At 48.9% G+C, this 14,237-nt stretch overlaps 1 protein-coding gene across 1 annotated transcript in view; it reads left to right on the forward strand.

Annotated features, from left to right (window-relative positions):
* The window catches only part of Csmd1 (CUB and Sushi multiple domains 1), a 1,292,092-nt gene that overhangs the window by 1,033,204 nt on the left and 244,651 nt on the right, over positions 1-14,237 (forward strand). Inside the window, exon 23 of the mRNA XM_005373917.1 lies at positions 729-885. Within this exon, the coding sequence (XP_005373974.1) occupies positions 729-885 (157 nt within the window). The remainder of the gene's footprint in view (positions 1-728; positions 886-14,237) is intronic.

Raw genomic sequence — 14,237 nt, forward strand, 5'->3', positions numbered from 1 at the left:
CGCTGATGGAGGACAGGGTTGGGCAGCGAGGGCCCCCTTGTGAGCAGGAGGGTAGGAGCCACAGAGGACTTTGGTGACCTTTGTTTAGTCAAGTCTCTTTTAGCAAGAAAAACTGGGTGTTCTTCATTACACCATGATGCATTTTAATTAATTTTAAAAGCCCTTTTCTGCATGGTGGTTTTCTTGATAGCTGCTCCACCTGCCCTGAAATACAGGAGCCTGCAGCACAGCCAGCAGGACAGGACATCCACGTCCTTAAATCAGAGGGGTTGGCAGCAGAGAGAGCACTGTGGGGTGAGGGGGTCCCAGCCCCTTGCAGTGGGACCCGGCCTGCACCGCCCGAGTTGTGCCTGGCCACCTCGAGGTGAGATCATGTAACCCAGCGCCTGCTCAGAACCAGGCCCACCAGTGGGTGTCCCCTGGAGTTTCCTGGCCACCCTGGACACTAACACAGAGCTGCACATGCATATGTTTAAGTTTACTTGGAAAGAGCCCTCGGAGAGTGACTATAACATGAGCACAGACGGGCTCCTGTCTGTAGCATTAATAGTAGAAGTAAAGCTTAGCGAAAATAGGTGGTTTAACTGTCAGCCGTTGGCTTCCACACCTTTTGACTGTTTAACATGCTGTGGGAAGCTACATCTTTGAGCATGTGAACTTTTTGTTAAATCGCCACCGAAAGAGTTCAATTAAGGAGCAGCGGGACTCATACTATGAATTTTCATTAGGTTTACGATGGAAAAGACAGCTCATCACGTCCACTGGGAACCTTCACTAAAAACGAGCTGATGGGGCTCACCCTCAACAGCACCTCCAACCACCTGTGGCTGGAGTTCAACACCAACAGCTCGGACACGGACCGCGGCTTCCAGCTGACCTACACCAGTAAGCAGGGCGCGCGACCTGGGCCCCGGCCTGCAGCCACGTGATAATTTGATGTGCAGATTTTCCTTTCTGTGTTCTGAATCAGACTTTAACCACACACAGTCAACCAAACAGTAAATTCAGACACATTAGGAGAAGCAGTATTTTGAAATGAATCCATTTAGATGTATTCACATTTTAATAATCAAAGAATTGGACCTGAAAATAAATCTCATGATTTGAAGGGCAGCTGAGATGGAAAAAATTGATTATGAAATCGCATTCACTGTCAAAAGCTCATAGACACAGGTATGAAAGGTGCATGGTGAATGTTTAATATAACTAGTAGCAGTATGTAAATGACATATTGCAGATGTATAAATAATCACATAGCTATATGGATATACACAGAAGGTGTAACTACTGAAAGTACTGAACTCTTTTTAATCACAACTAATTTCCCAGATGGAAGAATGAACGTGAGCACTTGGTTATTCCCCCAATGTAGCAGCTGGCGGGTTGGAAGAGCCGGGCCTGGATCTGCAGCTCGCAGCTTTGAGTAGCGTTCTATTTTGCTACCAAAATATTATATATAAATATTATAATAACATAAATCAATATGACAATGTAGGGACAGAACTGAAAAAAGCCAAGAGAGAGGGAAAACCAAGGAGCAGTTATGCTTTCAAAAAGATGAATTCGCAGTATAATAACTGCTACTTATAATACGTTTGGTTATGAAGTTAAAAATAACTTGGTAACTAAAGGTAACTAATCCGTTACAATGCTTAAAATATATGGAAAAATCCATTACTAATCTGATGATTTCAGAACTGTGTGATTTGGACACCAGGATAAAGGAAATTAAAAGCTTTGATTTCTAGATATTGTGTGATTGACCCTTAGAGCCGACACCTTTATTTGACAGGTGAGTGAGTCGAGTCTGGAAAGACAATCAACACCCAGCACTCTGGGCCAATCCAGCTGCCTAAGAGGAAGGGTTGTGGCCTCAGTCCCCTTAGGAGGAGAAATCACAAAAGAAGAGTATTGAAACTTTGAACAAAAAATAGAATTAGAGTGGCTGATGTTCTAAGAAAACCAACTTTTTACTTTCGTGATAACACCATTGCAAAGACTCAGTCAATAGAAACCCTCTTAATTGCCTTGTATGCATGCTAAGTCAGTAACAATGGATAGTGCAGGATAAATTTACAATTGTAGTTTTTCTTTAGGAGAATTCCTCTTCTCAGAATTTCTCTCTCAGAAACATTGTGAAGAGCGCTTGTAAAATGACTTTGCTGCGCTTGCCGAGCGAGATACGGGACACCGAGACCCTCCCTCCCGCGTCACGGCTTGCCTCCACGCATGCAGCATGGCTTGTCTTGGATGTGGCAGCGCCCACCTGCTTGCTCCTACATTAATGTTAGAGGAACATAGCTACTAGAGAAGGAAATCCCTTTGGGGTGTTGTGATCTAGTGTACAAGGCTCTGTGCACACCTAGCGTGCTCCTTTCATCCTTCTGCCACAAACCCTTCTCTGATGCCTTCACTTGGGCTGCAGAGCATGCTCTCTGCCATGGTTCCCACCAATTCAGAAAGCTCTGGCTGACTGCCTCCCTCCTTGTTTCCAGTATTTCCCCTGCAAGCTCACCCCACACAGCCTGGCCTGGGGCTCAGGGAGCTACCCCCGCCCCGGCCCAGCTGCGCCATAGAGAAAACCTCATGCCCAGCCTGGTCACTTCCAACCCTGGCAACCGGCCCGGTTTTCTTTCGTCCTACTTCCAGTAGGACTCACTCTTGACTTCTGCACACTTGGTCCTCTATTCTCATGGGTGGGCCGAGGCATCAGGAAGGAGACCCAGGCGCACTGGAATCTGTAGGGACGGGTTTCTGGATGGCGAGGGGCCCTGGCATGCCCATGCCCATGCCCATGCCCATGCTGGTGACTAAGCAGCAGGCAGAAGGGTCCGTATATTCTTACCCCGTGTGACTAGATAGAGAGTGCAGGCCGCAGAGGCGCCCCCCTGTTGTGTTCCACCACCCCCGCCCTCCCTCGCTCTTCGCAGCCCTGAAGGGCCCCGCTGGCTGTGGAGGCCCGGTGTTCCCCTTGGCAGCGGCACAGGCTGAGGAGGTTTGCCCGGCCCTGACTTCACTGAGTAAACTGAGAAAGCTCGAGTCTGCGGGTGTTCCCTGGCATGTTTCAGTTCTACACACGTGTTTGATTGCACAGAAGCACAGGATTTCTGAAACTAGAGGGAAGAAATATTGGCATCAAATGGCGTTTGGTTCCCAGTGCAATCAGAGCGGCGCCCCTCTCTCTGCCTGTAGCAGCCCTGACTCCTCAGAGCCTTGCAGCAAATTGTCGTAGAGGCGGATGGGATTGCAGCAAGAGACGTCTACATTATGGGTAAATGGTGCTGATGCCTATAGCATCAAAGCAGCATTAACTTTGTATTAAATTCTTAGGTTTAAGTGACAAGTATTAGCTTAAGAAATCCCAAGCTCCCACATGTGATCAAATGCATGAATAGAATATTCATCCCTAAAATGTGTACCAGAAAATAATGATGATAACCATGGCCCAAAGACTTGTAATTGCTTCTTGCTGGTTAATTACATTACTTAAGGAAACATTAGTGTTTGAGTGTTTCGGGTCCATAGTTAATGTAAACACCTGAATAGGTTGGACAATGTTGACAGAAAAATATACATATATGGATATGGATATGGATATGTGGATATATATATGTGTACCTTGGTTGCCAACTCGATTTGCTCTGTGATCTCAGAAAAGACGGCTATGTTTGTGTGTCTGGGAAGATAGCCGTGGTCAAGTTTGTCATCTGATGTAGAGTTTGCAAACAAAAATAAAATTTTGCTGTGTTCTTGTTTGCAAACCAAAATGTTTGGCAATCAAAATCATTAGTGAACCAAGGTACCACTGTATATCTTAGTAAACATGCTACAGATCTTGTAAATAGGAGCAAACATACTTTTCATCCTTTAACTTTTAAAGCAAACTCTTAGATACCTCCTAATGGTACCGCTTTGACAGCGCTGCCTCTGGGCAAGCAGCTCCTTTTACTCTTCCCCATCCGTGAGAAACTAGCTAAATAACATGCCCAAGTGTCACCCAGGGATAATGTGGCTGTGACCTTGCTGGGCACTAGATCCAGAGTCCGTCCTGGAAACAGGAAGGGCGAGGCTCGAGGGAGGAGCACCCGGCTGTCACAGGCACAAGAGGGATGCCGAGGGCCACTGGGCTGTGAAACCGTGGTCCTGGGCAGCCTGTGAGGCTGGCGGCCCGCACGGAGCACACACAGACGCCTGCTCATACGCAGGGTACAGGAGACCTGGGAAACCCAGGGAGGCTCAACGATAGAATTTGGAGCAAAGAAGGACGGTGCCCAGAGCTGCCTGCTTCTCTACCCCTGGCCCACCATCCTCCTGTCCTCCTGTCATCCTAATGGATGGGTATGCACTGGATGGCTTCACATGGGCCAACCACTCTGAGAACAGGACCACATACCCTGGGCGTGGGAAATTAAAACCTGGAGCGCTGGGCATCAGCAGGTGTCAGGTGGCTTTATGAACGTGCTGAGAGAATTAAAAACAGCACCAAGGATAAATCCACCACTGTGAATGACGGACAGACTCGGCGAGGAGGTACCCTGGCGGCCCAAAGGAGAGAAGGAGTGTGATCACATCTGAGCTTCAAAACAGGGCAGAACTACTAGGAGCATGAAATGCGGTGGCCTGGCGCAGCTGAGGACTGAAAGCAGGCCTGCAGGCTGAGGCCAGGGAATGCCAGGCCCTGTGCCCCGTCCCTGAGGTCACAGGTGGACAGGCGACTTCCACAGGATGGTTGATGTCCCGAAGGTGGCCTCTCCTCCCGCCCTCCCCACGGTGTCTGGCGCACTCTGCCCCACACGTGGCCTGGACCCACAGATGCCGCCAGCTGTGTGGGGCTGAATCAGTGGAGCACAGGATGTAGTCACCGCTGTGACACCAGGCAGCTTCCCGCGGCTGTAGCGGTGGTCCTGAGAGTTGAAGTAGTAAAAGAAGGCTCAGGTGGGCCGGCAGTGTTAGAGGCCCAGGGCTCAGAGACCTTGGGTGAGCAGTGCGTTCTACATCTCGTCAGGAGGGCTGGTCAAGCAGCATCCTCACCTCCTGGCCAGGACAGGAGAAGAGTCGGGGCAGAGGCCAGGAACCCGGGGTCCCGCCAAGGCAGCCCCTGTGACCTCAACGCCTCAGCCCCATCACCTTTCCTGTGGGAGGGAGCACAAGCTAAGGGGTGTCCTGGTGACCTCCATGTGGGCTTCCAGCCTGCGGCTGGGGCTCTGACTGCCGCTGCCCTCCACCCTGCACCAAGGGGATCTGGCTTAGGCGGGCTGGGCCTCACTCGGCAGGGCCCTGAGACCGTCCTGTCTCCTGCCTGCTTCTGCCACCTTGAGCCCGTTCCTCCTCCAGTGATACAAATCGTCATGTGAATATATTATTGTGTATTCATACATGTTCCTCAACCTAAGCAGCTGCTTTTTTTCCTTCTGATTTTTTTTTAAAAGTCATACCATGATTGCCCAGAGAGGTGATAAGCCCCGTGTCCAGGGCACAGGGGACCGGCAGCACCCAGCTGAGGGGCACAGGGCTCACTCACAGCCACCACCCTGAACAGGACACGGGCTGTGCTCCCGGCTGGGCAGCATCTTCCCAGGCATGGGGTCCACTCTCCGGGCTGGGGCAGCCTGTGGGGAAGGGCTCCAGCTGGTGAGGGGAGGCATCATTCACCAGACAGGCACTCACCTAGCAGGCAAGCGTCCATTGTTTGGGGACGAGAAGGCTACAGGTCTGCCGGAAGAAGACATTAAGAGGCAGCGGTGGCGGCTGCGCCCTCTCCCACTCCTCCCCGTGGTGCTCGCTGACATCTCCCCTGTGTGTGCAGCGTCACTGTGTGCCCAGGCCCAACCTGGAACAGCATCTGCCAGCACCACCTGTGCCACATGTGAGCAGGGTGTGACACGCCTGTGCGTCGGCCTCACTGTTTCCCAGGGGGCTGTGCTGTGGAAGGGTCACGCGACCTTCCCCCCTGCTCCCCTGCCCTGCCCTGCACTGCCGCTCCAGCCTCCCCAGGTCTGCCCCAGCAGTCCAGGCCCCTTCTGCAAGTCCTTTGCAGGAGGAACCACAGGCTGCGGTGAGCACACGGGGCTCTGGCCGGGTCTGGCCTTCCAGAGTCTCTACTGGCCTGCAGGAAGGGTCTTTTGTGAGGCTCATTTGTCTTCCAAGGGCTACAACCCAGCTCACCCTCCTTGTTACTGAGAATTGCTTGGGAGTAAAACCTTTCATCTTTGCAGTACTGGGGTTGGAACCCAGGGCCTTCATATTAAGCTACATCCTCAGACCTTTTAAGGTTTCATTTTGAGACAGGTCTCACCGAGTTGCAGAGGTAGGGCTCCAACTTTTGAACACCCTGCCTCAGCCTCCTAGAGTGCTCAGGTTATAGATGCACACCACCATGCCTGCTAAAACCTATTTGCCAAGTCCTCTTGGCTACCACGCCACACCTTCCATCTCCAGTGGTGGGACACACCCACTTCCACTGCCGGGTGGGCAAAGGCACTTCCTGTGCTTAGAGGAAATTCCTTCAGCCCAGATCCTGCACAATACTTTCTTTCTTCTCCCTCTGATCTGCGGCAGTGAAATCCCAGCAAAATATAATATAATACTGAACAATATAATACTGAACCCAAAGGCATTATAATAAACAGAACATGTGTTATTTTATCTTGAGAATAATACAATGACCTCAAGATTTTGTGGTATTACTGAAGAACAGAAGACTTGAGTCAAGACATAACATACCTCTGATTCCATCAATCTGATTAAATCATTTCCCCCAAACTGTTGATAATTTGGATGACGTATACCCACATTTTCCCTATGGTTCTTATCGGTGTCTTGTTGATTTCACACGAACTTCATCTTCTGCCAAGTGCATTGCAGTTATTCTCGCTCAGCTCTGATATGGTCCTGCCTAAAATAACAATTTTCTCAGGAAGTGCAGGGCATCTAGGCATTTAGCCACTGTGCTAGGATATGTGAATGAGAAGAGGGGAATGTAAAGGATTCATTGCTATGGACCAAGAGCAGTAGGAACTAATCTCCCCAGTAGTACTAGAAGGACAAATCACAAATCACATGACAGTGTGTAGGTGACCGGGAAAGGGCGTTGCCCTGCTCAGAATTCTTCAAGAACTTCAGGGCAAAGCAGGTGGCACTGAATCCCCAATGTGAGGTCATGCCAATCCCAAAGGTGGTCCCTCGCCGCACAAAAGTGACTCGGGTCAGGTGCTACTCAGCAGAGTTCCACAGAGCAAGAGACAGCTAGGCTGAGCTCCAGTGGCAACACCAAAGCACGGTGCAGGGACTGGGGGTCACAGACAGAAGTGAAGAGCCAGAGCCTGTGTTTAGGGGTGCTTAGGACATAGGACTGCCAACCGGAGGAGACACAGAAAAAGTCAAAGGACAAAATAGGTGCCTCGGTTTTGCCATGCAGTTACAATGACCAGGTGGCACGTTCAGCAGGGTGGCTTCCTGGGCGTGATAGGAAGTGGACAGTTCTAACTGCAGGGTAAAGCAGGGTGTTGTCAGGGAGCTGGGCCTGAGCTGGGTGGTGCCACGCCCAGGGCCTCCTCGAGGAGAGGGAAGAGTCCAGGACCCAGGGCCAGTTAAGGCCGTAGTCACTTACCATGTTCCAGGCCACCTGGAAGGAGTTCAGGTCAGGTGAACTGCCTGGAAGAGCAATGGGAGCAGGAGGACCTGGAGCTGAGGTCCCAGTACTCTAACCAGGAGGACCTGCCCAGTCACTGTTTATTTAGAAGACAAACCAAAAGAGAACAAATTGAGGAAGCTACTTTTGGCTCCTATCTAAAAATTATCTCTACAGGTTCCTACAGTTATCTCTATTCCACAAAAGTGAGCTGAATACCTCTAACTGTACTGTCTTCAGGTTAGATTAATTCTAGCTCATGTTTCACCACTGAAACAATCCTCCCATGAATTATTATTGCTATTACATACAACATGGAGACTTTCAACAGCAAAGAAACCAAAAAAGCTGATTTACAATACACTTCCATGAGATATATTTTTAAAAATGATTTCTATATTAAAAGAAAGTGTCCACTGAGAACTCTCTACGTGAGAGAGAATATGACAAAGATCCACAGTGTCCTTCAACTTTAATGTCACCCACCTACAAGCACTTCCTGGTTGTGGTATTGCTGTCCTTCCCAGCCAACACACCCAGATGAGGCATCCATTTCTAATAAACTTGTAGCTTCTTCCAGAGATCAAACACATCTCATTTTTAATCTGCCCTATTAGAAAAGAAAGCCCACAAAGCCATTCTGAATGTGACCCAGCGCTCAGCAGAACGCTCCATGGGAAGACCACCATGGTGACTGGAATAAGATGGAGATTCTGTTTGCTGAGGAACCTGGGAGGAGGGCTGTGTCCCTGTGGAGCCTCACAGCAGCTCCCTGAAGAAAAGGGGACCTCCCCTGCATCCCTAAACAAGTCCCCAGTCCAAGTGTATGATGGGAGGTTTACTGTGGGACAGTTTTCCCTTGCGTGCACATTCTCAGATGAACATCAGCATAAACGTTCAGTTCCTGGAAGACACATTGGCAAGCACTTAATGCCAGCTTGATGACCTAAGAGGAGGGCTTGGGCCTGCGTCTCCTCAGTAGCTTTCTGAACTTGAGCATCATCTACTTCTGGCTGTTTCAATGTGACAGTATTGCTAGCACATTTTAGGCAGGAAAGGGGCACATGATGACGCTTAATTGATTTACTCAATGTCAGAGGCAAATGATAGGCAGAGCTGGGCATAGAGTCCAGTCTCTGGCTTTTAATTGGATGTTTTATCACCTTTGCTAATTTACCCACAAATCATGAAAGAGGTAAAACAGAGTTTACAGTGTTTTGAAAACGGTCCCAGTGGAGCCACAGCAGCCTGGGACCTGTGTTAATGAGAGCATTGTCTCCAAGGGCCCTGGGATGCCCTGGTGATCTGCCTCGGACCTCACCCCTACGGAGCTCTGAATTTTGGTTCTGAGCAGGCCCAAGATGACTTTTGCATCATTTTCGAAGAAATTTAGTTGGCCCAATCATTTTTCTGACATAATCAATGCCTCCTTGTATTTTATGATAACTTGAGGATGGACACACGCTACTGTTATTCCATCATTCAGAATTGATGAGTGTGGTTTTGGCTACCAGAACTTGGAGAAAGACAAAAGGACTGGAAGAAAGATGACATAAATGATTTAATTATAGGAGTAAGTGCAAAGCATATGACTACAGTGACAGGCAAAATGGAGCCAACAGATGATATCACCAATGCTATAAAATCTAAAATATGAAAAGTGTGATGACAGAATCTTTTTCATTCTTCTTCAGGGGTAATAAAAAGTGGTAGTTATTGTATTAGTCAGTCATGGATAGATCCCATTTTCAAAGGGTCTTTCTTAGAAAAGTAAGAATCAGAGACTACACATGCTGTCAGAAAGAAAATATAGGGCCATGCGTCTCCAGTGTTTGGTTCTTCTTACTTGCATTATGGCATCCTTCACAATGCCTTAAAAAGAAAACCACTTGATATGTATTAAGATTCAAAATGATTATTTTTCTACACTCCATAAATTTTGACATAAGGACATTGAAGGCTATTTGGATTTCAACAACCTCATCAAATGCTTTTTTTGTTCCAAAGTAATTCAACACTTTAGAAAATACTTATGTGCAAATATTGCCATCTGTTGAAAACCAACACTTGGCCATTACACTGAGGGACATAACACAAGTAGGAAGATGCCTGGAAATACGGAGGTTGAAATTTACCGGACTAAGAAGTGATGCAATGAGCTGAGTTCATGGTCAGTGCCAGAGACGACCACGCAGGGTCCTGTGTCGCAGCTTGGTGGGAAGAATGCGGTGAAAACCCTGTGCTGCCGGGCACACTGCACAGCACCAGCTCACCTGCCACACCCGGGCCTCTCCTCTTCAGTAAGAAATGGCTTTCAGAGACTCTTAGTCTTGAAATTCCACGAAAGTTAAGAATCAAAGAATGTTTCTGCTGCAGAAAGGGATTTCGGTGTTTCCTGTGTGGGCGGCAAGATCTCGTACCTTCAGCGCCGTACCACACGTGGCGAGGGACAGCTTGGATTGGAACAGGGGACGAAGGGAGGAGTTGGATTTGGCCCCCACATCCTTGACCTTGGCAGCCGGTACTTGTTGACGTGGGAGGTTGGCGGGGGGGTTCTTGGTACTGTGCAAATAAAGAGAAATAAGTCTTGTTGGCGGTAGATGATTTCTGGCATGGCTTAATATTTGATACTGGACGTTCAATCTTGTTGTGATATGTAGCGTGCATCGTAGAAGGCAATGAAGCATAAATTGTTCTTTGGAAACTTTGCAGTCTACTCCTGAGCTCATGGCAGCAAGAGCATGGGGCAGGAGTGGAAATACAGAGGACTGAAGCTGAGGTGAAGGCGGATCGGACATGCTCTGACCTTAGGGCTCCAATGAACAGAGGCTGTTTCTATGCCATTAAGCTCTGCAGAAAAAAAGGGGGGGGCTTTATTTAGGAGTCACAGAACGTCCTGAGTGAGGTTTTGACATAACTAGTCAGAAATCCCTTTCCTTCATAAAACAAAATAATGACATGACTTTGTTAACAAAGAACAGGAAAAATGCCTGGTGGTAGATTTGAAGTTTTCAGGGTAAGCTGTGATAGCCGAGGTCTGATCCGGGTCCGTACTCTGGCCCTGCCCTGTGAGCCCAGGGAAGCCACCAGCCTGACCTCTCTGCAGTGTGAACACAGCTGGGGGCCAGTGGCCAGAGCACTCCCTGCCGCTGTGATTGAGCTATACAAACTGGTGCACTGTGCATCTTGGCCAAAAAAGTGTGTGTTGAAGAACTAAGAGGTAGCCCTTGCACCAGGGAACAGCTGTCTCTGCTAGAAACTGCTCCTCAGTGTGCACAAGAGCAGCACAGGTCAGCCTGGCCGGGGAGAAACCACTCATCTGTCCTCCTGCCCAGCGTGACGGTGGATGGCGTCACCGGGAAAGTGCTCACTCATACATACTTGTATACATACTTCTGTAATTTGAACAGTTAATTACTTAACCAGCATTTAAACAGGAAAGGATATATTTCTAGAACTATAGCAATGGAATAATTTTAGTAGGAATTATACATAAGAAAATCATTCATCAAAAAGTAAAAGGAAATTTATTGAAAATTTACTGGAGATCAAAACCTGAAATACTTGTTAGTTCATGCATCATTCTCCAGCTCAATTCACAGTGAACAAAATGCTATTTTGTATTCCTGGTGCTGAAGAATGCTGTACTGGGTTTCAGGTGATATAAAATAATTCATGCAAATATCTATTTTAATATGTACATGTGTCTCCAACCATTTCCACTCCAACACATAATGAGAGCAGATAGGGTTCTCTCTCTGGAAAATCAAATTATGGAGAAATAGGAAACTGTAGTTTCTATCATCGCTTTGTTAACTAATCTTACTGAATCCATTCTGAAATTCACTAACTGCATTTTTCTGATTGAATGCTATTCTTAACTCTCCCAATCTCTGTAAAGATCAGAAAATACTCAAATTTGAAAACCATACATTTATTCTCCTGACTTGGAGTGCCAGTTCACTGATTTCTTTCTCCATGTCCCAATAGTGGATTCTGACATTGAAATCGTTAGAAGGTTGATGTTTTACTTGAGATATTTACAGACTCCTCGTCTGAAATCACAATGAGCATAAATTAAGCATCAGGACACGAACATGTCTCATTGTCTCTGAGCTCCTAGACTTCTCCGGAAGTGCAATCAACAGCGGTCACTACCTGGTCCCTGGGTCAGAGGACACCACCGGCTTGGGCGGTACGGGATAGAAATCACAGAAGAGCAGTCTTCACCTGTCTGAGAGAGGATGTGGACATAGCCAGGGAGACAGAGACACCCCGGGGAGCAGTGAGAGTTTCAGGTTCCACAGGGAGGAGCGGAGTCTTAAAGGAGAGTGGGGGCTGCAGACTTCCCTGGGCACCAGCATGGCAGAGAGTGTGGCTGTGAGCAGGTGACTGTCAGCAGGACAGCCAGCCAGGTAGAGCCCCGCAGGGACCTTGAAGACTGTGAGGCACTGCTGGCTCCTGTACCAGGAGCAGGGAGCGGGGTCCAGACACCAGGATCTGGGGGTGTTCGAGTGGATGGAAGACAGAGAGAGGAGACTGGACTTAGCTTCCTCCTGCTGACGGGTGCCTTGGTTCCCTTCTGTGTGGCTTTGCATTTGGGTTTTGTGGCTAAGCACTTTGCGAAGCTGAGCACGTGCAGAAGCTTGCCTTGCGTGTGGAAAAGTGGCAGGGAGCACCCCTGGTTCAGCTGGTGGAGCTGTGAGCTCACTTCTGGGGAGCCGCTGAGCCAGGACCGACAGGCAGGAGTGGCTGCACTGAGCTGAGGGGCAGTGGGCACTCAGCACAAGATGTCTGGAAGAAGGAGAGCCAAACTGGAGCAGATTCTGCGCCCCCTGAGGCCCTGCCAGCCGTGGCCTCGATGCTGACGGCCCCACTGGGGCTCCCAGGGAGCGTTCTCAGCTGGGTGGTGAGGCTCCCTCGTCTGTGCTCATCACGCAGTGGGCAATTTTGGCTGTAGAGTTTATTCCGGAAGAGCTCAGTGTTTTCATACTGCTTCCTGCTTTCTCGTAAGCGTCTAAATATCTCTGCTGTATGAGGGAAGGAAGAAACACTCACATCCATTCACTTTTTTTTTTTTTTTTTTTTTTTTTTTTTGTAGTTCTGGGGATGGAATCAGGGTCTCTGTACTAAGCTACATTTCCAGCCCTTTGCACTTTATTGTTATTACTTCAGATAAGGTCATTGTAAGTCACTGTGTTGTCTAGGATGGGCTGCACTTGAGCTCCTCTTGCCTCAGCCTCCCAGAGTGCTAGGATTACAGGCAGGCGACACCAAGCCTGGCTTCTCTGTTCACATTTAACTCCTGGGAACCAAAAGAGTGAGGTATGGGAGGGGGTGCCAGGCGTAGGTTGGGAAGGCTCCAGGGCCTATTTCATCTGTGCCATGTCCCCCCTCTAACTGCTGTGACTGTCCCCAGCCTCTCTCCTGCAGTGGACACCCCCTTATTAGTCCTCCTACCGAATTCCCTGGGCACAGGGATTTTAGACAGCATCTGTCTGTGCGGGACTTTGCTTTTCTCTCAGACTGTTTTGGGCCAGGAATAAGAGTGGAGCGGGAGCAGAGGGAGCCAGGCTCAGGACCTGAGGCTCCCTGAGAGGAGATGGGGGAAACTTCTATGGGGAATTTGGCATGGACATGTTTATTATGCCTAACTTACTATTGAAAAATTTCCCAGGGGAATGAAAACAAATTTTCTAATGAACAGTGAAGAAAAACACTCAGTGAGCAGAAAATCATTTTCAGTCCTATTAGGTTTTGGGGGTTTTTTTTTGGTTTTGTTTGGCAAAATCATGGGAGCCTGTGTAATCAGGTGGGAGGAGATTACTTGGGAAGGGTTCTCAGAATGTGTCCTGTTGCCATAGAGATGACTCCAGGAGCTCAGACAGGGGCGCCCCAGGAGGAGCACCTTTCTGGACCAGGAGGGGCCTTCCAAGGGGAATTAGTGGGGCATGATTTATATCCTTAGAAGGTCAGTGTCCCCTCCAAGGGACAGGGCCATCTCCTTGGGAGGTGTGTGGCCCCCAACGCCTCCTGTACTTCCTGACTTCCAAGGGCTGAGCATTAGTTTGTGCACAGGAAACCCCTCACTCTGCCTCCTGCTCTGATGGACGATGCGTGCCTGGACTTCCCTGGGCCCCAGCTCTTTAATCAGACTCAGGAGCTTGCCCTGTGGACTCTGCTGTCTGGGGAGCCCCAGGTGAGCACACCTGTGCATTTCTCCAGACCTGCTCCTGCTCCTGCTCCTCTCCAAGCTCCGCTCAACCTCACCAGCCTCCCCCGTGCCTCCTCACTCACCCCAGCCCACACTCCATCTCTTGTGCTTCTGTGCTGAGGTTCCCCTGCTATGCCTGCCTTTCTGTCCAATACAGCTCCAGCTCCGACCGCTGTTAACAGCTCTTAGAAAGTGAGTCAGAGCCCTGATCCTAGGTTCTGACCATCGTGTGCACACAGGAATGTTCCCTGGCTGGGTGAGTGCAAGATGAACTTAGTGTGAGATCACTTCCTCCTGCTTCTATGGCCTCCAGGAAGTTGCTTCACCCCAAACTTGCTCCAACGCCTGAACCCCAAGGTTCAAAGATCAGCAAGAAGGTGAATATTCTGAATT

Source organism: Chinchilla lanigera, unplaced genomic scaffold (genome assembly GCF_000276665.1).
Source record: "Chinchilla lanigera isolate Chin_1 unplaced genomic scaffold, ChiLan1.0 scaffold00002, whole genome shotgun sequence".
Lineage (NCBI taxonomy): Eukaryota > Metazoa > Chordata > Mammalia > Rodentia > Chinchillidae > Chinchilla > Chinchilla lanigera.